This window comes from Capra hircus, chromosome 25, assembly GCF_001704415.2.
Source record: "Capra hircus breed San Clemente chromosome 25, ASM170441v1, whole genome shotgun sequence".
In the NCBI taxonomy this organism is placed as follows: domain Eukaryota; kingdom Metazoa; phylum Chordata; class Mammalia; order Artiodactyla; family Bovidae; genus Capra; species Capra hircus.
Window position 1 is genome coordinate 16,978,193 of NC_030832.1, and position 26,230 is coordinate 17,004,422.

Below are 26,230 nucleotides of genomic sequence, written 5' to 3' on the forward strand. Positions count from 1 at the left end.
CAAACTGGACTTAGAAAAGGCAGGGGAACCAGAGAGCAAATTGTCAACATCTGTTGGATCATAGAGAAAGCAAGGCAATTCCAGAAAACCATGTACTGCTTCATTGACTATGCTAAAGCCTTTGACTGTGTGGATCACAACAAGCTGTGGAAAATTCGTAAAGAGGTGGGAATACCAGAAAATCTTACCTGTCCCTTGAGAAACCTGTATGCAGGACAAAAAGCAACAGTTAAAACTGGACATAGGACAATAGACTGGTTCCAAATTGGGAAAGGAGTACATCAAGACTGTATATTGTCACCCTTATTTAACTTATATATAAAGTATATCATGCAAAATGCCAGGCTGAATGAATCGCAAGCTGGAATCAAGATAACCAGGAGAAACATCAACATTAGATACGCAGATGATACCACTCTAATGGCAGAAAGTGAAGAACTAAAGAGCCTCTTAAGAGAGTAAAAGTGGAGAGTGAAAAAGTTGGCTTAAAACTCAACATTCAAGAAACTAAGATCACGGCATCTGGTCCCATTACTTGAAGTTAAATAGAAGGAGAAAAAGTAGAAATGGTGGCAGATTTTTGTTTTTTTGGCCTCCAAAATCACTGCACATGGTGACTGCAGCCATGAAATTAAAAGATTCTTGCTCCTTGGAAGGAAAACTATGACAGACCTGGACAGTATATTAAAAAGCAGGGGCATCACTTAGCCAACAAAGGTCTGAATAGTCAAAGCTATGGTTTTTTCATAGTCATGTACAGAAGTGAGAGTTTCTTCTCACAAAGAAGGTTGAGTGCTGAAGAGTTGATGCTTTCAAACTGTGGTGTTGGCAAAGACTCTTGAGAGTGTCTGGGACAACAAGGAGATCAAACCAGTCAATCCAAAAGGAAATCAACCCTGAATATTCATTGGAAGGGCTGATGCTGAAGCTGAAACTCCAATTTTTGGCCACCTGATGCGAACAGCTGACTCATTGGAAAAGTCTCTGATGCTAGGCAAAAGGAGAAGGGGGCAGCAGATGAGATGTTTAGATATGCATCACCAATTCAATGAACATGAATCTGAGCAAACTCTGGGAGATGGTGAAGGACTGAGGATCCTGGTGTGCTGCAGTTCATGGGGCTGCAAATTCAAGGACTGAACAACAACAGAACAGTAAAGCAGGTATAATCAGATTGTAAAGCTGGAAGGGATTTCAGTAATGCCCTCATTTGATAGATGAGGAAACTGAGGCCAGGAGAAGTGAAGTGAAATGAGCTGATAATGGCAGAGTCAGGACTAACATCATGCTACCCAGTTTTATGCCATGAAATTTCTACTGCTACTCCTCCTAACCTTACTTCTTCTCCTACTAAGGTCTAATGATGGGGGTTCTGTACAAGTAACTGCAAGAATTATCTCAAGTATTCCTTACAGATACTCTTGTGATAGGCACGTTTAAATCTCTTATTTTATACACGAGAAAATTGGCATGGGAAAGAGGGTAAGAGAGGCAGACGGTAAGGCCAGTTTAGGAAAGGGGCTAGCTGTTAAATCATATTTTGAAAATGCCAACAAAAATTGGCAGTTGCCATTTGTCTCTGTAAGGGTTAAATTATTAGCCACTGCAGCCACTGACCTGCAACATATCCTGAAAGGCGTTCAGGGTGGAGATCAGGAATGAGGTACTTTGTGCTCTGGGAAAAATTGGGTATTTTCAGAAGATTTTATGGGCCCAATTCTTACATCTCCTCCTATCTAGAAAAGCACTAAAATCATTAATGGTGATATCAGCTCCTCATGGCCAGCGGAAGTCTCTGGCAAAACGTGTGCTTGACTTCACATACCCCTTTTCGCTAAAATCGTATGTAATACTGACCTCTCTTCCTGCCTCTCTGGGGGCAGTTTCTCAGAACTATCTGAATTGCTGTCTCCTGAGTAATAGTCCTCATTTTTGTCCCAAATAAAACTTAACCTACAACTCTCGTGGTATTTTTTTTTTAAGTTGACAGAAAACTGGCAATATGTTTGGACAGAGAACTTTGGCAAAACATTCTGAGCTTTTCCTGCCATTCTTAACCTGCTGCCTTCCTTTCTATGAGGTATTTTCCCTGTAATTTGCAAGAGTAGGCAAGTGTTGAAGCTTCAAGTTGTGGCATCTAGGATTCAATCATTTTTTTTTTTTTTAGAGAGAAAAAAAATTTGGTGCCTACTGTATGTATTCCAACGATTGTACAGAAAGAAGTTATCTCTTTACAGATAAGTGAAAAATAGCAGCTTCAAGGAACATTTCTCGAGGCTTCAGCTCCTAACGAAAGAAAATTTGAGAGCTGTCAGTGAGGACTACGCTTCCCGGCGTGCACCGCGCCTTCCGTAAGAACAACGCCTTCCATCGCTGGGCCGGGACGCGTACCCAGGCGCGCACAGCAACTCGGGGATTGTAGTTTTCTGAAGGCCCAACCGGGCCAACGGACCCGGAAGCAGCCACCGGAAGTTCTGGCCCTAAGAGGTGGAGTCTGGAGGTGGGGGTGCGGCCGTGGCGGCGGCGGTGGCGGCGGCGGTTGCCAGGAGCCCGCGTTGCCGCCAGAGTACCGTAATATGGCGGGGAGGAGGAGGAGAAGGCGGCGGCGAACGGAGCTGTTTTCAGTCAGTACCAATTGAGCAGTTTGCTTCCTACCAAGGCCAGGAGCTAGGGGAGGAAACCTGCCGGGACCGTGGGAGAACAGGTGTGTGCCTAAGAGTGGGCTTGACTCAGCGGGTCTCGGCCGCGAGGCCGCAGGGCGGGCGGAATTGGCGCGCTGAGGAGCTGAAAGAAACCCGAGCGCAGGGGCTTCCGGACCTCGAGCCCCTGGAGAGACTCAGGCTGTGTGGAGGCGGGTGCCCCGGGGGCCGGCGGCATCGGTCGCGGAGGTGATGTTCAGATGCTGGCACCGCCTGGTGGGTCCTCGGGATGGAGCTTTATCAGAGGAGCTGGGGAAGGTGGACTTGGGGCGCTCGGGAGACGGCAGAGGGTCCCCAGTAAATAAAATCAGACCAAAACTGGGGAACCATCTCCTGTTGATAGAACTGGTTGGGCCATTTTTTTTTTTTTTTTTTTTTCTGGCAAGGGGAGCGTCCCAGGGTGTGCACTGGCCGTTTCTGAATGCCAGTTGTCACCAGCTAAAGGGCCTAGGCGCATTCTTCATCCTGCGTTTGTGACTCTCTGGGGGCACAAGGAGAAGGATAAAAAAGCAAATTATCTTTATTGGCCCTCATGCCACTAGGTGGTTTCCACCTTTTGCTTCTACGTGGTTATAACCCCAGTTCCCTGCTCCCAATTTAAGCAATGGCAGGCGCCTAGAGTTTGACTTAATGAACGCAGCAAAATGAGGAAGCTGAGGTCCCCCTTTCCACGTTTTTTTAAAAAAAATTTATTTAGTTTTTAATTGAAGGATAAATGCTTTACAGAATTTTGTTGTTTTCTGTCAAACCTCAACATAAATCAGCCATAGGTATACATATGTCCCCTCCCTCTTCAACCTCCACGTTTTTAAGTTAAATTTGAATCTTACCAGAAACCAAAGCACTGTCACTGGCCTCTAGGAATTCATAAACTAGTGGAAAAAAATAGTCGTCATCATTCTCTTCCTAATGAAAGTTGCTCCCATTCGTTGCTTTCTGCATGTCCTATTAATGAATCCACACAGAATCTCATCAAAGCAAATACTATGATTATACCTATTTTACAGGAAACGAGGCATAGAGATGGTAAGTGAATTGCCAAGAACATTCAGCTCGTGTGTGCCTGAAAAAGAAAGCTTCCCCTTTTTTTTTTTTTGCCCCTTTGAAAAGACTGATGGGTAAACAAGTAGCTAGGATGTGTAAACAGGACATGTTCTGTGTTCTTTTACGATTCCCTTCAGTGACTTCTGATGGAGCACTGATGAGGAGCAGGTAGCAGAGTTGTGAGTCTATGGGGTTTGCAAAGAGGCTCATTTGGAGAAGGATCCTAGTTTAAGTGGAGAAGACAGGCCATGTCTGAACTTGATGCAGCCAACAAATTATTAATTCAAGTGGACCAGTAATACCTAGTGGTAAAGTATGGGGCAGTAGATTTGTGGTTGCAGTGGCCTTGTAATCAATGCTCCCTTAAAATAAAACCCTGTTAACAGAGGTAATTGTGGCATGAGAAATGGAGTTCCCTGTTGCTTAATTACATAGGATTCCGGCTCTCAATTTTTAAATGGTTGCCTTTGCAGTTTAGAGGTACCATTTTCTCTGGGAATAGTGTCATCAATGGAAGTCCTATTCTCTAAATTCCATTCTTCCTTGCTAGCTTCTTTGCAGTGTAGTCTACTGTCTTCTTTTTTCTGATTTACTTTATTATTTGAGCTAACTATTCTGTTTATTCAACATTTTTATGAAGTGCCTCCTGTGTACAGACTTTGTCCTATGTAATGGGGATTCAGTGGTGAGCAAGACTGAGAAGGTACCTGTGCTTATGGAGATTACATTTTGGTGGAGGAAGACAGACAAAACCCAAGGAAATAAGATAATTTCAGATAGGGGTAAGTGTTATGAAACTTGGGAAACAGCAGGATAGTGTGATAGTGAATGACGCAGGGTTCATGCTATAGAGTCACTTGGTTATTTTCATAATCATGATATTATCATAGGCCATAAGTTATGCGGTAATAATAATATATTGCTGTATGTCTGCAGTGTGTATGGCAAACATATACTGTTTAAGGGATGTGAATTTAACTTTCTGAAGCAATGAGGCATATTTATATGATGTTGAAAGAAATATAAAGCTATTACCATAAAGATATTTTATTTCCTTAAATTTCCCAGACCTTCCATGCTTTGCTTGTGTATCCATTGGAAGTATATTACATTAATTGTATGAGTAATCTATTTTTGTTTCTTGTAATGCTGGATGTGTGGGTTGTGTTTAAAAATTCTTTTGAAGCATTTTAGTAGAGAGGGGATCATTTAATTTTCTCTTATATCTTAGCTTCTGCCTATTCTAATTTTTAATATATAATGTGGGTTGAAACCTAGACTAAATGAGGCCTGCTTTGGTTATCATGCAGTAAGCTGTTTTGTATTTTATTTTCTTGTTTTATGAATTTAAGTTTGCAAGATAATCTCATTTATACGCTAGAGAACCATTTCTTTGAAATTAAGTTCTCAATTTGCATAAATGAAAATAGAAATAATTAGAATTGATGGGATGGTAGGAAGAAGTTTTGCTATTAATAAGACTACCAAAAAAAAAAAAAGGACTACCAGTTTGTCAAAAGTAGCAATAGATCTTATTTTCTCATAATGTAATCATAATTTCATATATGATTTTCCTTCATTTCCATTTGTGCTATTGTTTGTCCTAGATACATTAGAGTACTAAATTTTTAAGTACCTTGAGGCTTAAGGCAGTATCATATTGTATCTTATTTCATCTTTGCATATCCCACGTCATGAATTGAATTTCACTTCCCTGTCTCTTTTTTTTTGTTAATTAATTGTTTTAAAATGAACACTTAAAGGAATATTATCGTATTAGTTTTTCAGTTTTCACAATTCATATCCTTGTTGGTTATGAGTCCAGTGATAGCTCTCTTTCCCTTTCCCTTGCTTATTTAAAGGAAGCAATGCCAGACATAATACTATGAAAACAGGCAATCAAATATTTAACACATGCTGGATGAATGAATTGGTAGCTAATCCTTCCTGGTTACCTTATATTTTCATAGCCACCATCACAGTTTTCCAGAAATTGTGAAATTACTGGACTGATTGTTGTAAATAGTTTGGTGATGGTTCCATTTTTCAACTATAAAGTAGAATTAATATGAGGGCCGATAGATTCTGTTTTTCGCTTCTGATTTGGCCAGTTATCATGGAGTCAAATTATATTCTTAAAGATACACAAGTGATAGACTGGACTTTGTAGTAAAAGAATTTTTGAAAGTAAATATCTTTCTTATTTATTTAGCCCCCACCCCCCTTTTTTGTTTTGCTAAGAAGGATTCCTACCTTTGTATTATATACTTTTTCCTGTGATATATAGATAAGTCCTGCTGAAAAAAAGATAATATTGTTTTACAGTCTGAAGTTAGGTTGTATAGCGTTTCTTTTCAGAAGGTTTCATTGCTGAATTCTTTGTGCCTTTCTAAATTAATTACATTTAAAGATTGACTATATACAAATCTTCAGAAATGTTTAGTATATAAAGCCAGGCTTAATTGGGCATGGTCTTGAGGTCTTTTTTGTGCCCAAGAATTAGCTCCTGATCAGGAAAACAACTCTGGGAAGCCCAGTTCTAGAAATTGTGAATTCTAGGAATATTTCAGTGCTCTACAGATTTGCCAAATAAACTTAAGATCAGCACATTAAAAGTGGCTTTTTTCCCCTGCTGTAGTGTGATTGTGGGAAGATGGAGGAGTATGAGAAGTTTTGTGAGAAAAGTCTCTCCAGAATCCAAGAAGCATCGTTATCCACAGAGAGCTTTCTACCTGTCCAGTCTGAAAGCATCTCACTTATTCGCTTCCATGGAGTGGCTGTGCTTTCTCCACTGGTAAATGTTCTTTGATTTTAAATAATTTTTTTTTAATAGTGAATCAGTAAGGTTGTTCACAGAAAAATAAAAGAAAGGCTTAATAAATATCTAAAAGATGCTTAACCCTTTTCAAAAGGAGAGACATAGCTTTTTTTTTTTTGAGTTGTGATATATGGCATCCATTTAGAACTCACACCAATACAGAACATTTTCATCACCACAGAAAGATCTCACATCCTTCATCCCAGTAATCAACCCCAACCACGGTTCAGATTTCTTTCACTATAGATAGTTTTACCTGTTGCACACATCTTTAATCATTCTGGTTCAGAACTTCCTGATTTTATGATATTTTTACATTTATGAGAAGTAATTACATATTTATGATGTTTTTCAGCTTAATATTGAGAAAAGAAAGGAAATGCAACAAGAAAAGCAGAAAGCACTTGATGTCGAAGCAAGAAGGCAGGTTAATAGGAAGAAGGCTTTACTGACTCGTGTCCAGGAGATTCTTGAAAATGTTCAGGTGTGTAATATAAGCTCTTTTAAATTATAATTAAGAAATCATGAGGTAGGCCTTGATGATAATTTTTCAGAAATATATTTGCTTTAGTAGTTAATTACCAATATGCAGTTGTGTTTGAGAAGCTTCGTAAATTTGTGATATTCCATGTCAGTTACTCCAAAGAAAATTCACTTGCTTGTTAGTGATGCTCAGTACTTGAATCAGAGGGTATTTAGACAGTGGACCCATACACTGAGTATAGTTGCTTATTGTCTGTGTCTTATGACTCTAAAAACATTGAATTCTCAGTGACAAAATGATAGAATTGGCCATTGTAGTTTACCTCTGAACTAATCAGTCTATTGACTCAGTGACCTTATTCTCATTCTCTGCTAAAGTAAATAACTGCTTCCAATATTTTTTGGTGAAAATTCTGATCTTAGATATACAAATGCAGTTTAGATTACATAACAGAATTTTCTTGATGCATCTTAGATATAAACTGAAACTATTTAAACCACACATCTTTACCTTTTGCAGTTTCTTTAGATTTGTATAAACAATTTGTTTTAAGGTCTGGATCGTCATACTAAAAACAAAAACAGTGAGTAAGTTAAATAATTTCTGCCATATGTAGCACTGTTTTGCTGGTTACATCTTTTAATTCTTTTGTAAGAATTAAAAGTGTGGTTCATATAATTCATGCTAGATGGTATTTCCCACTAACTGCTACCTTCCTTTCGCTGTGGGTAGTTGATCTTGTAAAGTATAATTACTTCTCATATTGAATTTTAAAACTATAATGAGTAGCACAACAAGGGTGGGTTTTTGATTTATTACATACTTCCTGTTTTTGGAACAAAACTGGCATATTATTCCTGGTCCATTGAGGGAATAATTCACATACAGTACTAATGGGATTATCGTTGAGTTTAAAAACTTTCTCTGCGTGTACAATATAGAGTAATGAATTAATTATGCAGTTAGAGAAATTTTATCTTACACAAGTAGCTTTCTAAGGTCTCTTTTACCTGTAAAATCTGATTTTGTGGTAGATTGTTTTTGTTATTTTAATTGTATAATCAAAGACATTTTAGTGATGTATAAAAAGGATGGGTGCTGAATATCACAGATGTGTAATGTTTAGCTATTTTGAGGAAATAATTTTACTTAAACCTGTGAACACGTGTCCTGAGTATGTATCCCTTTCATTTTATTTCAGTTGTGAAGTTGTACGTATATCTCATTGTATTGTTTATTGCAGAGTACCTGGAAACAATTGCATGTCTTGGGATTTACAAGCTAAAATAGGAGTGCCATGTTGTCTAAGAAAAAAAACACAAAGCAGCTTAAAAATCCTTTTTAAATTCAGGATTCTGGAGTCTGTATTCATAAGATAATATGGTGATGATTTTTGCCAATTTCATGTATGCTTGTATAATCTTTAGAATTATGCTCCGGGAGTTGGTGATGGACAGGGAAGCCTAGCGTGCTGCAGTCCATGGGGTCACAAAGAGTTGGACACAACTGAGCAACTGAACTGAATCTTTAGAAAACATCCTAGTTGACTTTTTATTTAAAAATAATAGATCCAAAATGTAATTTTACTTTTTTTTTCTGTTGAAACTTGTGTATACAATTGTTCTCTTTAAGTTTTTTTTTTTTTAATTAAGCTTTTAACTTACTTTGCTTGTTCAAAAACTCATTAGCAGGCAGTTGTTTTAAGTAGTCATCGGTTAATCAAATTGGAATTTGCTTTAATGTATTGGGTTTTAAGTTAAAGTTTTTATTTTTCAAGTATTAAACTACATAGGTGAGCTATCATTTACCACAAATTTGTTTCATCATACAGAGGGTTTTAGTTAAAATTTGGAGCAAGCATGTGGGAGGCAAGAGTTTTGGTACTGGATTACTGTTGCTTAATCAATATCCTGGGCAAGTTAATCTTTCTTAAAGAGGAATCATTTAAATAAGAAATTTAATTACTTGGTATTTATCTTATACATATCTTAGATGATAGTTCTCGTAGGAGAAGCAGTTGGTGATGTTAATAAAATAAAACCAGAAGAAAGTTATGGAAAATACTTCTATTCCAAGATTAAATTGCACATTGGTATATGAATATATATGTGTGTGTGTGTATAGACGTGTACATATGTTCATAATTTTATTAGATGATTTAGATGTTACTTTTTTTCTTTTAATCTTTTAATAAATAGTCCAGCATGACTAATAGATGCTTTTTATAGTAATTTGTGCTGCATATGATACAGAATACCATGGAAAAGGTCATCTGAGTTTTTGTTTGTGTTTTTAAATATTAGAATTCTGAATCTTCAGTTTCAGTTTTGCTTTAGAAAACAATGAAATCAAAGGCTTTTTGTGTAGTGATGAAGTGTTAATTTTTGTATTTCCTTTTCCAGGTTAGAAAAGCACCTAATGCCAGTGATTTTCATCAGTGGGAGACTGAAACAGTTTACTCTAATTCAGAAGTCAGAAACTTGAATGTTCCTGCTACCCTTCCAAATATCTTGCCAAGCCCCACTGAACACTCTACTTTAGCAAAGTTTGAAAAGATAACTGGAATTTTGCCACTGAATAATGAGGATCGATTTAAATCTAATGTGATAGACTTAGCTAGGGACTTGGAAGAATTGAGTTATCTGAAGCAATGTGATAGTTCAAATATTAGCCAGGCAGAAAATGAAGCTTCTTTAAAGACTTCCTCAACAGCTGCACAAGAGACACTTCTCTTTCCAACAAATGAAGAACAAGATCCATCACTTTTGGAGGAAGTTACTCCGGATCCCTACATAATGAGTCTTCAGAACCTGATGAAAAAGTCAAAGGAATACATAGAAAGGGAGCAGTCTAGGCGCAGTCTGAGAAGTAGTGTAAAGAGCAGTGTTAATGAGAGTCTTTCAGACAAAGAAAATGATGCTGTTAAGGTGACTGACAATGGAAAGGAGAAGTCCCAGTTGATAGGCAAACACTGTGGTTCAGTTATTCCTGACAAACCAAGCCTTAATAAATCTAATGTTCTTCTCCAAGGTGCTTTCACTCAAGCAAGCAGCATGAATACATCTGTTTTAGGTAACTTTTCTAAAGTGGATATATCAATACGAACTGGCCATTCCACTGTTTTAGAGACTGATTCTAATTTCCAAGGCATTCCCACTTTTGTTACTGAAAATAATGTTATCAAAAGTCTTACTGGTTCATATGCCAAAATACCTAGCCCAGAGCCAAGCCTGAGTCCTAAAATGCATCGAAGGCGTTCTAGGCCATCATCAGCATGTCATATACTTATAAATAACCCAATAAATGCTTCAGAATTAAGTCCTAAAGGGAAAGAACAGGCAGTAGAGTTAGTTGTTCAAGAAACTGATGAAAAAACAAATGTACCCGAAACGGTGCCAAAGTTACCAGTTGATTTAGCAGCAGTTTGTTCAAGTAAGGTTTATGTCAGCAAAAATACAGAAGCCATACAGGAAATGGTTTTAGGTAAATCAAATCAGGTATCTCAACCTTCAGGTAATCAATTAGAAAATAAAGTTTTTCATGGACTTGCTCACATGGAAGGTCAGTTAATATCTGATGCAAGAGGACTGCACAGAATGGACAGTACATGTACTGCAGGGGAAAGATTGCATGAGTCATATGCCGCCAGAGAGTGTGTTCTGAATCAAAACTTTGGTACTGTGAGTGGAGTCAAGTCAACCAATGTGTTAGAGAAAAACTGCAACTTACAGATGGAACTGAATAAGTCTTATGATGTAAAAAACCCATCTCCTTTACTGATGCAGAACCAGAATACCAGACAGCAGATGGATACCCCTACAGTGTCCTGTGGAAAAGAGCAATTTTTGGAAAACAGTTTTGAGAAAGTTAAACGGAGACTTGATTTAGATATTGATAATTTGCAAAAAGAAAACTACCCTTATGTTGTAACAACTGGAGTAGCTGAACAGGAAAGGCAACATTTGCCAGAAAAAAGATATTCTAAAGGATCTGTCTACATCAAGAATAAGATGTTAGAAAGTAGTTCCAAAGGTAAGAAGGCTTTGAAGTGTTTAATATCTGCCAAACAGATGGCATCTTTATTTAATACTTTAAATTGACAATTTGCAGAGTAATAATAATTGTCTTCACCTGTTCAGGTTGCTTTCGTTTATCACAGCAAAATTAGCTACAGTGTATTGCCACTTGATAGGCTTTCTTAAAGGATTTTCTTATTTAAATTATGAATCTTTCACAGTCCATTTGGTATTAATAGAGAATATTGTTAATGACTGAAAGAAAAAGTTCTTGCATGAAGCATCATTCATAGTTTTAATCCATTGTATTGCTGTTATGTCTTCCTTTATTTTCACCAATATTCCTTCCAATATTTTCACCAGTTTGCCCTTTGGTTTGTAATGAGATGCTTATGCAGTTGGCTCTTTGAAAAGTGAAAGTGTAGTTGCTCAGTCATCTGTCTGAATCTTTGTGACCCCATGTGGACTGTATCCCACCAGGCTCCTCTGTTCATGGAATTCTCTAGGCAAGAATACTGGGGTGGATTGTCATTTCCTTCTCCAGGGGATCTTCCTGACCCAGTGATTGAATCTGGGTCTCCCACCTTGCAGGCAGATTGTTTACTATCTGAGCCACAAGTTGGCCCTTTAGTAAACACTTTAATGTCAAATTATTAGAGAAAATCGCACTGATAAGGCTCTGTGAGTAGTGTTTCAAGAATGGTATATTTAGTAGTGAAAATTATTTCAAAATTTCTGTTGCATCTAGTGTTATATTAACAACCAACTTGTTAAAACAAGTCTTATTACACCTTACTTTGTTGTTATGGTTCATAATTCTTCATTACTGATAGTAAAGACTTATAAATCAAGTAAATTAAGCTTTTAGACACAGACATTTTAACTCTAATGTGATATATAGCCTCCTGAAAAAAAACTATATAAAATTGCACACTAAAAATAACAAAGTTCATCAGAAAAATAGAGTTGGGTTGGGGCAGATTGTCTAATGCATGTGCAGCTTTATCAGAACTCTAATAAAGAAAACAGTTGATACCTGAGGAGCTGGCTTGGCTTCTCTAGATAGATGACACAACAGGCTAAGGTTCTCTTGGTGGATACCAAAAGTACAGGGACTAACCAAGTGGCAATTCTGGCAGAAGAGGAAGGCCATGTGTGGGAGATCAGGCCGGTCATGGAGGCAGCTGGGTTGCTGTCATGGTGGGCGTGGGAGGCAGCACAGTGTGCTGAGAGCTGCCCATAGCTTGGCCACCTACCTTGGGCACACCTCCCAAAGAGGGAGCCTCTGGACAGGCACTCATTTATAAGTTTTTAAGGTAGAGCTGAATGGACTCCTGCTATTGGCTGAGTGGTTAAGTGGAGAGCCTTTTTCCTTTCTTGCTGAGAGTTACTATTCTACTACTTTTCCAGCTCCCCCCGCAACCTATAAAAAATTGCCCATGTACAAATGCAAATTGTTGTAGCTGAGTAAAATGGATTTAGGAACAAATTATTGGAATACTATAGGAGGTACAACAAATATAATTATTTTCAATGAAAATCATTGTGTATTTGAAAAGAAGGATTCTTTGAATTTAGGGGAATTATAGTGGATCCCTGAATATCTGTGCTACATCTGTCTAATACTTGGTATTTCAACATTTCAAAGTATCTCACCACTTTCTGTTCAGTAAGTTGCATAGTCATACTGATTTAATACATTTTTTAATAATTAAAATACCTGGACTTTTAGTATTTAATCTTTTTTGGAACTTTATACTGAGTAGCTTTACACTATCAAGGCATTTATTTAAAAGAAAAATAAAACAAAGCACAGGCTAAGCTATAATACTAGACACCCTGGAAAAGGACAAGAGTGAAGAGAATAAATGGAGGTGAGATGCACACGAGAACCACATCTTGAAGTTCACTGGAGTAAGGAGAGTCTGGATGGAACATACAGTCTTGTCTCCATCAGTTCAGATCATGAAGGCATCTGTTGAAGAACTGGGTGAGGGTGATAAGATACAGACCTTCAGTAGCCTGAAATGAAAGGAGAGCAAAAGAGAATGTGGTTCAGAATGGCGATTTGGCTGTATCTTGATTGTACTATGTTGGATCCAGGAATATTCTCTGGTTAGAAGCGTAATTTAAATTGATGGCATAAATCATCAGATATTACTACATTTTCTAAATTTGAGGGGACACTTTTTTTTCAGAAGGCGAGGAGATACTAAAAAGCAGGATGTTAGCTTTTGAAGAAATGCGGAAGAGACTAGAACAACAGCATGCCCAGCAGTTATCACTACTCATAGCTGAGCAGGAAAGGGAACAGGAAAGACTGCAAAAGGTGAGGAATTAAAATGTAGAGATATAGGGCTGGTGAGTGGAATTTTGGTCATGTAGAGGATATTTGTAGTTGTTACTTACGTGTATCTTACTCTAAGGGGGTCATTGATTTTGTTACATGGATGGTATTTTTATTGCCAAAGTGTGAGTTACAATATTTAGATGCTTATCTAAAAGTAAATGCATAATTTATCAAAAGGATACTTAATTGAATCCTTGATTCAAAATTTTTAATATTTTAAAAGGTATTTTATAAGTAGATGCTGAAATATGCCTTCTGTAAGAGTATATTAGGAGAGGAAGGACACTTGTTTTAAGATTATCACATTTTAGAATCAGTTAAACAAATTGTCAATTTTATTTGAGGGAGGAAAACCTGAAGTAATAATTTGCTGATAATCATACATACTTTTGCTGAGCCTAAAATGATACTATTTGGAGACGTAATTAAACAAAAGAGCCTACCACATTGTAATAAACTTAATCTGCAGGACATAGAAGAACAGGAGAAAATGTTAAAAGAGAAGACGGTAATTACAGCAGAAGCCTCTGAATTGGACATTAGCAATGCTGTGGACTTAGACTGGAGAAAGATAAGTGACTCTGGTTTACTAGACACAGTGCTGTCTCAAGTGGACTCACTCCATACTTCGAATTCAGATAGTTCTGGTAAATATTAAAAAATCATTTAACATTAAAAAAATTACCCTATACTAAGATACTTTGTTTGGCACACTTTAAAATTGTACCTCCTTTGTATTAGTCATTGTGTGCCCAACCTGCTGCTATTTGCCAGCTGCTTACTAACCAATGAAAAATGAAATGATAGCAGCAAAGACCAGTGAGCAGGTGTTCGCGAAGAAAAGCCACCTTAGCAAGGAAAATCAGGAAATTTGACTCAGAGCCCAGTCTTTGTTCACTCATGCAGCAGGTGATATTCTTCAAGGGAAAACTCAGTTTGCTATCTCCTGGGTGATGCTGAATTACATCTCATTCCCCAGCCCCAATAAGAGCTTATCTTCAATTATCCTGAAATGCTGTTTGTGTTGAAAAGATCCATCTGGTGTATAAGCTTAAAGTCCATAAATATTTTAAGTCTGCATGTGGATCAGTTTCAGAGGAGTTGGTATTCTTAACGAGTGTCATGTTTATTTGGATGTTCTGTGTATTCTAATTGTTTTGACATCAAATACAATACTATGTGTATGTTTCTCAAGGTTTCACAAGTTCTGCCCTACAACATAGCTTTGGTTCTGCAAATGAAGTACCGTTCTACCTCTGGGGATCATCAACTAGTGGCTTGACCAAACTCTCAGTAACAAGGCCTTTTGGAAGGGCCAAAACTAAGTGGTCTCAGGTGGGCAAACTTAATGATACATGCATGCATGTCTGTCTTTCTGTCTTTTTAATTTTATTTTGTTTTTGGCTGTGCCATATGGCATGTGGGATCTTGTTTCCCTGACCGGGGATTGAAACCAGGCCCCCTGCAGTGGAGACACAGAGGATTAACCACTGGACTTCCAGGGAAGTCCCTAATCTGTCTTTTTTAAAGAGCTACATTATCTTAGGTTCTACAAGTGAATCATAAATATTTTGTGATACATCAGAAGCTTAGCTTTTATTAGATATTCAACAACACAGCAAACACATATAGAAGAATTTCATATGTACAAACTATTCATTGTAACAGCTAAGAAATCTTGAGTATAATGTTCAGGTTATTAAATTGTTTTGTCTATACTATTTCTTCTAGGTTTTCAGTCCAGAAGTACAAGCAAAATTTAACAAAGTCACTGCAGTGGCAAAAGGATTCCTTACTCGTAGGCTTATGCAGACAGATAAGCTGAAACAACTTCGACAAACTGTAAAAGTAAGAGGATTGTGTAAATTGTATTGCATATCCCTCTCAGTTTCTATCAGTGTTCTAACCTCTAACCTCATCACAGTTGACAATTGAGTTCAGTACTTAGGCAGATCAAATACTTTCAGTCCCTTTAAAGGCTTAAATTTTAGAAATTGATTCATCTCTTTCAGATAATTTTTAAAAATAGGTAAATGAAGTAGGTTGTGCATTTTTTTGTCTCATCTTAAAGTGAGTGCTGTTTGACTTCTGATGTAATAGTTTTATTTGTATACTTACATTTGTTTTGACTGAAAAAAAGAACACAAGGAAACTCCAATGATCATGAAATCTAGAAAAATGAAGGAACATTTATTTTTTCAGGATACTATGGAATTTATAAGAAGTTTTCAGTCCGAAGCACCTTTAAAGAGAGGAGTTGTTTCAGCACAAGATGCTTCTCTTCAGGAAAGAGTGTTAGCTCAGGTAATGCATGTGTCCTCAAGGCTGTTAGGAAATGGAAATGTTTTATTTCTCTCCCTTGATTGAACCACTGAAAGTAGGTTTCAATTAAAACTTTAACCTTTTTCTTTAAGAGTACATAATATTACTGACCTCTAACCTCATCTTTTTAAATGGTTATAATATTTTCTTCTTTTGAACTTAGTTGCGAGCTGCCCTGTATGGCATTCATGACATATTCTTTGTAATGGATGCAGCTGAAAGAATGTCTATTCTACATCATGATCGAGAAGTTCGCAAAGAGAAAATGCTCAGGCAAATGGTATGTTACATGATTTTTAAATTAGTGAATGATGAAAAACACATTTATTTCTTTTACACTCACAAAATACTTCTCATAGCAGATATGTGGGTTTTCCTCCCACACCAGATCTCTGACACCAGCTGGGTGTCTACAATTCAGTTCAGTTCTGATACCATCTACCTGGAGTCAGTGTCAGATGCTACAAGATAGGGAGGCATTTATATAAGACTGAGCCCCACTTGAGATGCCAGTCTCAGGTTTTATGTTGTATTTCTGACCAGTTGGCTATAAATTGGTGTTCCTATGAACACCTTCTCTACTCCGGTTTGAAAATTTTTCTAAAATGGCATACAGAACACAGGGAAACCTTTGCTTACATTTAATGGTTTATTATATAATAAAGGATACAGTAACCGATAGAGATGAAGAGCCAGAAGGAGAGATGCACAGGGTGCGGGGTGGAAGGGTCTTGAGAGCAGGAGCTTCCATCCTGTGGAGGCTGTGTGCCATCTTCTCAGCATAGGGATGTGTATTTTGGGTTTTTATGGAGGGTTCATCATGTAGGCATGGTTGCATGATTGATTATTGACTCAATTTCTAGCCTCAGTCCTGCCCCAGATGATAGGGGCGTGAGACTGAAGTTCTAAGGCTGCAATCATGCTTGGTCTTTCTGGTGACTAGCCCTTATCCAGAGACCCCCAGGTTTGTCTTATTAGAACAACAGGTGCTTTGGGAAATTCCCTGGCAATCCAGTGGTTAGGGCTTGGTGCTTTTACTGTCAGAGCCCAGGTTTGAAAAAAAAAAAAAAAAAAGGATGCTTCTGTCACCCAGGAAATTCCAAAAGATTTAGGAGCTCTGTGTCAAGAATCAAAGTCCAAGATCGAACATTAGGAAAAAAGTTGATCCTGTAACTCAGGATATTTGATTACAAGAGTTTAGGAGCTTTGTGTCAGGAACTGGGTTCAAAGACCAAATATTAATAGGAACTAGGGGTAGATTTACTTATGTATCTATAATTACTTCACAATGAGGTTCTCCTGGGTTTGGAGTAATTGATACTAAATATCATTCTTTATTGATTTTTAGCACCCTTCCTACAATTCTTAAAACATAGTTCTCAGGATTACCAAAAATATTTAAATTTGTAGACAAATTGAAAAGAAACTGGTAAAAGGATTACATACTGTTTTGTGATTAGGTTTTTGAATTAAGCATTGAATGCTGCTTGGACGACTCATTAAAAAACTATTGACTCTTCTTGTTTAAATATCCTTGAAACTATCATGTGCATCGTTCCTCTTTTATAAATGAGAATTAGAAAACAGCTCCAAATTAATTGGAAATAGAGTTGCTCCTTGAACAATGTGAGGGATTAGGGGTGGCCCACTGTCAAAAATCTGAGTATAACTTTTAACTTCCCGACAACTTAACTACTAATAATAGCCTACTGTTGACCAGAAGCCTCACCAATAGCATGAACAGTCAACACATATTTTGTATATGTCTTATATACTATATCCTTACAATAAAATAAGCCAAAGAAAATAATAAAGAGAACATATATTTACAGTACTGTACTGTATCAATACCATAAATTTATGTTGTTTACAAGATGAATCCTGTCTTGCAGTACCTACAGCAGTATTGTCTTTTATGATACAAAACACTGAAGATGCTATATGTATTACTAACATTAGACATAAAAAATGAAAAGATAACATGAAGAAATTCATGTCTGTTTACAGGTATAATGATTCATGCATTGATAATGAAGAGACAGCAATATGTTTGATGTATGGGAGCCTAGTATAATCACTATGATTACTTCATAGTAGACCAGCCTGTACACTAAATAATGTGCTGCTGGCTGTGCTAAGTCTCTTCAGTCGTGTCCGACTCTTTGCGACCCCATGGACTGTAATCTACCAGGCTCCTCTGTGCATGGGATTCTCCAGGCAAGAATACTAGAGTGGGTTGCCTTTGCTGTTTTCCAGGGGATCTTCTCAACCCAGGGATCAAACCTGAGTCTCTCATGTCTCCTGCAATGGCAGGCGGGTTCTTTACCACTAGCACCACCTGGGAAGCCCACACTTAAGAATAAATCATTATAATTATGACTTACAGTGTTACAGTTATGTTCATAATACAATATTGGAAACTGTTAGCCTTTTTTTTTTTTAACACCATTTACCTGTTATGATAGGCTGCAGTTGAAAGAGAAGAGAGTAGGAGGGAGAAAGAGAGAGGCTGGCGTATTATATGGTAATGTAACTTGGAGAGCAAATTTATTAAACAAAATAAACGTTAATTTTATGTGAAATAGTCACACCTTATGCTTATAAAGGATAGGCCAGTAGATATATATATTTTATGCATTCTTGACATACTTAATTTTTTTTGTTTATTTCTAGGTTATACGGTTCATCTGTGAGTTTTTAAAAATTGTCACAAATCTCAAAAAAATTTCCAATACATTTGTTGAAAAAAATCTGGATATATGTCACCTGGGCAGTTTATATGACCCTTGGTGGGTCAGCTGTATATCAGAGTGTTAGAAATCTGTGGTTTGAATCAGTGATCTTAGTGTGGTTGGCAAAAGAAAAACAAGCTAAATTTATATTATTGGGCAAAACAATTTTAATTAATTTTGAAAAATCAGACTGTTTTAATTGTAAGGACTAGGTTAAAGTTCAAAATGTTAGTAAGAGAAGTCTTTCCATACAATTTGAGATCATCCTATACTATAATACAGTGGTATTACTGATACCACTAGAGCTTCTTGTTACTTTTGTCTTAAAGGATAAAATGAAAAGTCCACGAGTGGCTCTTTCAGCTGCAACACAGAAGTCTCTTGATAGGAAGAAGTACATGAAGTAAGTTTTTCATGACTTGTCACATTCTAATTTAATTTTATTATCAAGCCAATTGATTTTAAGCATCTGTTGGTTTGTATTTTCAAATTAGAAATAAAGAACAGTTAACTCCTGTTCAACTACGGTGATAGATGTTCCCTTATATAAAGAGTTTTATTAAAATCAGGTGGTAAAATCTAGTTTTATCTATAAATTTATTAATAAAGTATGTCAGCGTCAGCTTGTGTAATTGATAGCTAATCAAATAATCTTAAAAATACTTAATCCTTATGTTCAATGTTAATTTTATCTTTTAAATATATTCTTTTTCAAATATTCTGAAGACTTCATAGTGGGAAAAAATGCAAAGAATATTCTGAAACTATCCTATTAAAACTCTTCTTTCTTGAAATTTGTCTTTAGTATGCTTATTACAGGTCTTCCAGTAGTGTACCAACTTTGAAATGATTTGTTTCTGTCATCCTGTATCACATTTGTAATCATGTGTTTTCTCCCTTTCTAAAAACATTATTTGTATGTCCTTATTTTTATATTGTGTTAGGGCTGCAGAAATGGGAATGCCAAGTAAGAAATTTCTGGTTAAGCAAAATCCTTCTGAAACAAGGTGAGAAAAATCACAGTCTCACTGAGAGACTATTTTTTAACTTTTAAGGAGAAGAAAATTTTATAAATCCCAAGCTTTTTATTAGCTTTGTTCTCGTTTACATCAGTAAATCTCTCCCTGTTGAGTTGGAGGCTGAGAGGGTCAGAATCCACAGTAATACCTGGTCATGTACAAGGTCATGTGTCAGACCAGATGTTCCTGGGGCTTTCTGTAGGACATAGAAATTTGAGCCTCATATGTCTTTGAGTTCAGTTTGCAGTCTCAGGGGTCTTGGATATTTACTTTAAAACTTTAGAAGGTTAAACTTAATTGTGACCTGTTTTGTGCTCTTACAAGAGTGTTTTATTTCTCAGATGTTTGAAAGGAAAAACTGGCGTTTGTAAAGTACACAAATAAATTATCTAAAAGCACAGGATTAATACTTATGTTAGATATCTCCTGATAAAAAACCAGGGTGTGGCCTCTTGGTGAGCATTTAAGCACCATATTACTGTGCTTTAATCACTTGGTTTTCCTTTGTGGTAACGTATAGGCCAGATCATTGCATAGTTGACTTCCTCCTCACTGTTTGTTTCACCTATTGAAAGACAATAGGGGAAAAACTGAATTTATCCTGTTGATTAATTTTTATTTACTTTGTCAACAGAGTCCTTCAGCCAAATCAAGGACAGAATGCACCTGTTCATAGGCTACTGAGTAGACAAGGGTAAGAATTCAACACACATGGGTATTTAAAAATACTCAAATCAAGATTAGCTTGGAGAGGGAAAAATAACGTAATGCTTTTTATGTAAAAGATAATTATTTTAAAATGTGATCTTTTTATAGCATTAGGAAGAGCTTTTAATGTTTTGTTCAAAGATAACCCTTTGGTGTACTGTTGTGTATTATATTTTAATTATCATCTTTTGTTGGTGTGTTTTTACTTTTCATTTCATACCATTTTGCTCATTAAATACTGTAAACATCCATATAGTACGTTCAGCATCACCAAAGTGATTCTCCAACAAAGCATAAGCTATAGTTTAGTGGTTATAGTCTCCTGCTGAAGCAAAAGTATAGTTTTCTTGCTGTGCGCATGCATGAGACTTAAATTCTCTTCAGGGTTATTTGTGCTTTGAACAGTTGATGCAGTATGGTTGCCTTTTTGAATGTTGAACATTTAGAACTTAATGCAAGTGACTTATTAATTTTTTTATATTCAATTAGAACCCCTAAGACAGCAGTGAAGGGGGTTGTGCAAAATAGACAGAAGTCTTCACAGAGCAGAGTGCCTAACAGAGCGCCTGTTTCAGGTGTGTAACAAATTCCTGAAACCTGTTTGATAGAAAGACGTGCACAAGCTGCCCCATAACGCAGGCCATACCAGGGGGATACGGTGTCTTTCCTTGCCACCATAATTTTGGCATATTCACAGTCATTCCTACTGGTGATCATTTGAATTAATATCTTATGGCAGTCAGGAGATCTTAGTAAAATTGTGGTTCAGTGTAAATTCCGTGAAGATACTATGTATTTTTTAATTTGAAAAGTTTGCAGAATTATATACACTTAATTCAGAAGAGTTTTTATAAATGAGTAAAATATAATGATCTATCTAAATCTGGGCATCTCTATTCAGTTTTGGGGCAGTGCATCCCCCAGGAATATTTGTATCTGCTCATAAGGGAAGGAATTTTTCCGTCTGACTACAGGGTCACATGTGAATATGCCAAGTGCGAGGGGGTAAGGGCTTAATCTTTTGCTCAATAAGAAGCTTGAGCTAAATGTCCGTATATTCATTATTTGAGAATTATTTAAGGATTAAACCAAAAAATGTATTTTGAAATCCTATTTATGGTGGCAGAAAGACAAATTCATTGTTGAGCTAATGCAAAACCTTTAAGCTAATGCAAAACCTTTAAGCTAATGTTTTAATGTTTTTAGGTACCTTTGTTAAGACACTATGATAAGCTCACCAAAAATTATGTGATCCATTAAAAATACTTTAAAACTGTTTTGCTTTAACTAGACTGCTTTCTAAACTTTCAAAAGAAATCTAATCACCAGGCAATGAAAATTAAATCTTTAACAGTTCTAATCTTCCTCTTAATATATTTTAGAGCTTTTATTACTAAGTGATTTCCTCCAAATTAGGGAACAAGCAACAAATTTTTTCATGTTATTCACGTAAGTTCAAAGAAGGAACAAGATATTGATCACACCTTTGAATTGATTGCTCACCTTTTGCATGTATACATAGTTTAATTCATAATGTTGAACATGTGGATGATTTAAAAGGTCATCTTTTGGAATTCACTGCGAGTGACAGTCAATGGAGCTGTTTTAAAGGGATTAGAGAGTTGAAAATCCTGCTTATTCCAGAGGTTGGATCAGCTTGTTTGAAAGATAACCATTTGGACCAAACACCAGATCTGTTGCTTGTGAAGTTACGTGAAATTTTAAGACATTTTTAGTTTTTTATCATGTTAGCATTATATAATTTGATAAATCCTAGCTAGTTGGCAAGTTATTGAAGAATAAGTTTTGTTTTGCTTAATATTATCTATTCCCACAGTGACTACTTTCCATATTCTTTTCTCATGCATTTCATCTCCACTATTTGTCACTTGTGAACCTATAAGAAAAAGAGCAACTACTGTTTTCTTTTCAGTAATACGCAACAGTATAAGGGATGAATAGAAAGTCATTGCAATTAACGTGTACAGTGAAGTTCAGTACTTAGAACTATTGTGGTTTAAATGCATTGCAACATAATTATTAATAAAAACATATTTAACCCTTAATTATACATGTTCATTCAAACATGTATAATTAATATGTATCTAACAAGTATAAAAATTCTTTCCTATATTTTCTCAAGATTTATTTATACATGAGTGCATATTTAGACAATTGAAAAAGACTATAAAGAATTTTATCCTTTTACATAAACCAAAAATTTCGGTTATGACTGACTAAAATTCTGACTGTGAATCTCAACACAGGGATCCATAGTTGCTTTTGAAAAGATTATTCTGTCTTCCTTAAATTTTTAATGGCCTGGATTGTGTTTCAAACAAATTTGAAATTATGGATTGATTTTACCTACATTACATGTTCTAATAAAAGAACATACTTTTTATTAAGCATTTTACAGAAAGTTCAGTTTTGTTATAATAGACTGTCAATCTCTCAGCTTGAAGTAGAGTTCTGAGGTGTTTGAATTGCAAAGTTTGCTGCAAAGCAGTTAAAGTTGTTTGTAGTTTTTACAAACTAAATTGCAATCTCTGATCTCACATATTTTAAAACATATTATGTCTTGTGCTTTAGAGTTTATAGTGAAATTCAGAAACTACTGACTAGAGTAGGAGACAGTAATGCAAAATGGTTACGGAAAATAATGAATCAAGCGGAATTGGGCTCTCAGAGTTTCTGCTTCTTACTCTGTTACTTATACGAGTGACTATTACCCTTAAAATAGTATAACAATTTTGACCTCATTATTTTACATAAGGATTAGATATGTTAATGTGTTTTGCTGGTACATAGTGTACAGTTCAGTGCCTAGTACATAGTGAGCAGTCATTAAATGGTATCATTATAGAAAAACCGACACTGAGAAATAATATTAGTTTTGCTCTGTTTCTAGGAGTATATGCAGGAAAAATCCAAAGAAAGCGGCCAAATGTTGCGACAATTTAAGAAGACAACATTCATTAGGATAAAACGGGGGGAAAGGTTAGGATCCATATTATTTTCCCTGCTCATGACTTTTTATTTAACTCTGGACTCTGTTAACACAGGCAAAGTGGTGTCAAAGGGCTGAGAAATCATCTGGATATTTTGGTCTCTTTCTAACCACGCTCCCCTCCCCCCCCCCTTCAAATTTTCCTTAGTATCAGTTTTTTGTTGTTTTGTCTGGCTCTTTGAGACCCTCTGGAATATACCCCCCCAGGCTTTCCTGTCCTTCACTGTCTCCTGGAGTTTGCTCAGATTCATGTCCATTGAGTCAGTGATGCCATCCAACCATCTTACCCTCTGTCTCCTCCTCCTGCCCTCAGTCTTTTCCCGCATCAGTGTCTTTTCCAATGAGTCTGCTCTTCACTTTTGGGTGAAGACAAATTAGTGCTTAGTAACTGACTTATTTTTGTCCTTAGCCTGTATAAGTTTGTTTTATGACTCAGGTGTCTGTTGAGAACCTTTTTGTAAACTTAAAGGACATTTGGGTTTATTTCTATAAAATATTGAAAAGGTGTGATAAATTATAAATAAGTTCTGAAATATAAAGTTCATTCATCTTAGCACACTGTTTGATAAATTAGATACTATTCTGTTTGAGAGAAAATTATTGCAGAAGAATGTTTTTCTTTTGTTTTATTACTGCAAAAACTCTGATTAATCTCTCATATTCTTGGATTTGTGATGTAATCTCATAAGATAAAACACTTGCCTGCCTATTGTGGCCTACCTAAAATGTACCACAGAAGTAGCTGGGTGTCATCATTTTGGTCACAAGTGTACATTCTTCTCAAAAACTAGTTGTCTTACAGAAATGTTAGGCTTAATGTATGTTACCCAGTAATATCAGAAACATTTCTACTGAACTATGAAATCTGTCGAGGGTAACAAATTTGGGGAAGATAGCACAATCTTGAATGTAGTAGTGCTTAGGAATGAATGCATTATTAAATCTATTTCTGTAAAATAGAATAACATGTTGCATGCAGTTACATTTTCTATTTAGTCTGTTTATTTCTTCATACTCTGCTTTTTTTTAGCATGCTTGATTTAGGAGAGGATAAAGGGCTATCTAATATGATAAATTCAGATTTTCAAATGGGATAATAATACTCTAGTTGAAAGGCTGCATTACATGAGACACTTATATTTAAGGTTTTTCATCACTAACATATTCATTTAAAATATAAGCCAAAAAAGGTTACCAAGGGAACATGACTTTATAAAAAAGAATATCATTTTTAATTTATCAAGCCATTTCCAAAAAGGCTTTGTGCTTTTCAAGTAAAATTGGGAACATTTATGTGTGCATTTAATCTTTCTAACTTGAATATTAAAAAGATACTGGTATTTTGAAAATGCAGACTGTATGTATTCTTAATATTCTCTTAAGGGTGTTGAGATAAGGATGGTTTTCTTCGATTTTCCACTCCTTTTAAAATTTAACTTTTCCATCCAACTGTAGACAGAAAATTGTAATCTGCTCTGGGTATAAACTTGATTTTTGAGATGTATCATTTATTTAAGGAGTGAATCAGAAAATTAGAAATAGAACACAGTCAAAAATGTCTGAATTACCAATTTATATTTTTGGGCAAAGTATATCAAAATGATCTTCTTAATATGATAAATTGTGCTTTATCGTTCTGAAAACTCAGGATACAGATTACTTATTATCATTGTGGCTCTTTCCAGTATGAAAGATAGATGCTAAATGTTTTGTGTATAGTAATACAAATTGGCTATAACAAATAGTGTGTTTCAGAGAAAGTTAAAACTAGTTTTGGATTAAGGATGCAGAACTTGAGGGTTTTTTTTTTAAAGGGTAAAGCTTGCATGTTTTACGAATTTTTTAATGTTCACAGCTTTTTCTCATAAAAGTGCCAGACATTGTTTTGTGCTTTTAATGTGCTTTTTATTTATATATATTATTTTTATTATTTTTACTTTGAGTGGAATGTCCATTAATGTAAATTATATTTATTTTTATAATTTAATTTTCACTAGTTTTGCTTCTAGGCAAAAGGCAAAATAAATTTTTCATTGTAAAAGAAATTTAGTGTGTTTTTTTTTTAAATTTACCAAAGAAAGGACTTTTGAAAAGTATGTGACCAAGACATTAATACTTTCATATGATGATTCTTTACAAGACCGAAAAATATGTCCCACTGTTTAATATGTAACAGTGCTTAGCCCAGCATCTAATTTTACTTGAATTGGACTTCTCAGAGGGAAGAAGTTCACTGGAGCTGGAAATGTCTTCAGCTGGAGCTGGAAATGTCTTCAGCTGGAGCTGAGCCACTGGGAGAGAATGCTAAGGTTGAGGCTCACATCAAGCTGCCAATTTTGCAGCGTTAAGCCTCCAACTCTTGATGCTGCCCGACTGTCTAATGTGAGGATAGTCCAGTGGTCCTTGTTTTTACCTCTTATTGAGGAGATACTGTATTTGATAGTCTGCAAGGCAGTGTGAGAAGAGCCCCTCCCTTTTCATATGGCTACCCTTTATTCTTGTTTATTTCATATGTTGGGAATAATGAGTATGGCTGGGAACTCTTTATTATTCATATTGAGCTGAAAACAAGGATCCATTTTGGAGATGAAGATCTTTTTTTTGTTGTTAGGTGTCACTGTTCCATGAACAACCACACACAACTCCCCTTCTTTCCCTGAAATGAAGAGTAGTAGTTATAAAAAAAAAAGTGAAGTTGGAAAGCTATCCCTAACAGACCACGGTGAGCATACATATAGGTTTAAAAATAATTTTGAAAAACAAAAGAGACTTTCAGTCATCAGTTCAGTTCAATCAGTCGCTTAGTCGTGTCCGACTCTGCTACCCATAAATCACAGCATGCCAGGCTTCCCTGTCCATCACCAACTCCCGGAGTTCACTCAAACTCATGTCCATCGAGTCGGTGATGCCATCCCGCCATCTCATCCTCTGTCATCCCCTTCTCCTCCTGCCCCCAATCCCTCCCAGCATCAGGGTCTTTTCCAATGAGTCAACTCTTCGCATGAGGTGGCCAAAGTATTGGCGTTTC

The 26,230-nt window shown here is 36.1% G+C and overlaps 1 protein-coding gene across 5 annotated transcripts; it reads left to right on the top strand.

The window, feature by feature from the left end:
• On the top strand, positions 2,482-25,247 carry CCP110 (centriolar coiled-coil protein 110). Of its 5 annotated transcripts, none has more exons than XM_005697537.3 (16): positions 2,482-2,704; positions 4,384-4,525; positions 6,382-6,537; positions 6,917-7,045; positions 9,448-11,077; positions 13,260-13,390; positions 13,881-14,058; positions 14,607-14,746; positions 15,143-15,259; positions 15,614-15,715; positions 15,897-16,013; positions 18,795-18,868; positions 19,410-19,472; positions 20,119-20,178; positions 20,682-20,767; positions 23,104-25,247. In XM_005697537.3, exons 3-16 carry the CDS (start codon positions 6,397-6,399, stop codon positions 23,154-23,156), a joined length of 3,021 nt encoding a protein of 1,006 aa, XP_005697594.2. In that variant the 5' UTR covers positions 2,482-2,704; positions 4,384-4,525; positions 6,382-6,396; the 3' UTR covers positions 23,157-25,247. The 5 variants fall into 5 exon arrangements, with proteins under 5 accessions (XP_005697594.2, XP_013830379.2, XP_005697596.2 ...); XM_013974925.2 differs by having other exon boundaries at positions 4,400-4,525; XM_005697539.3 differs by lacking the exon at positions 20,682-20,767.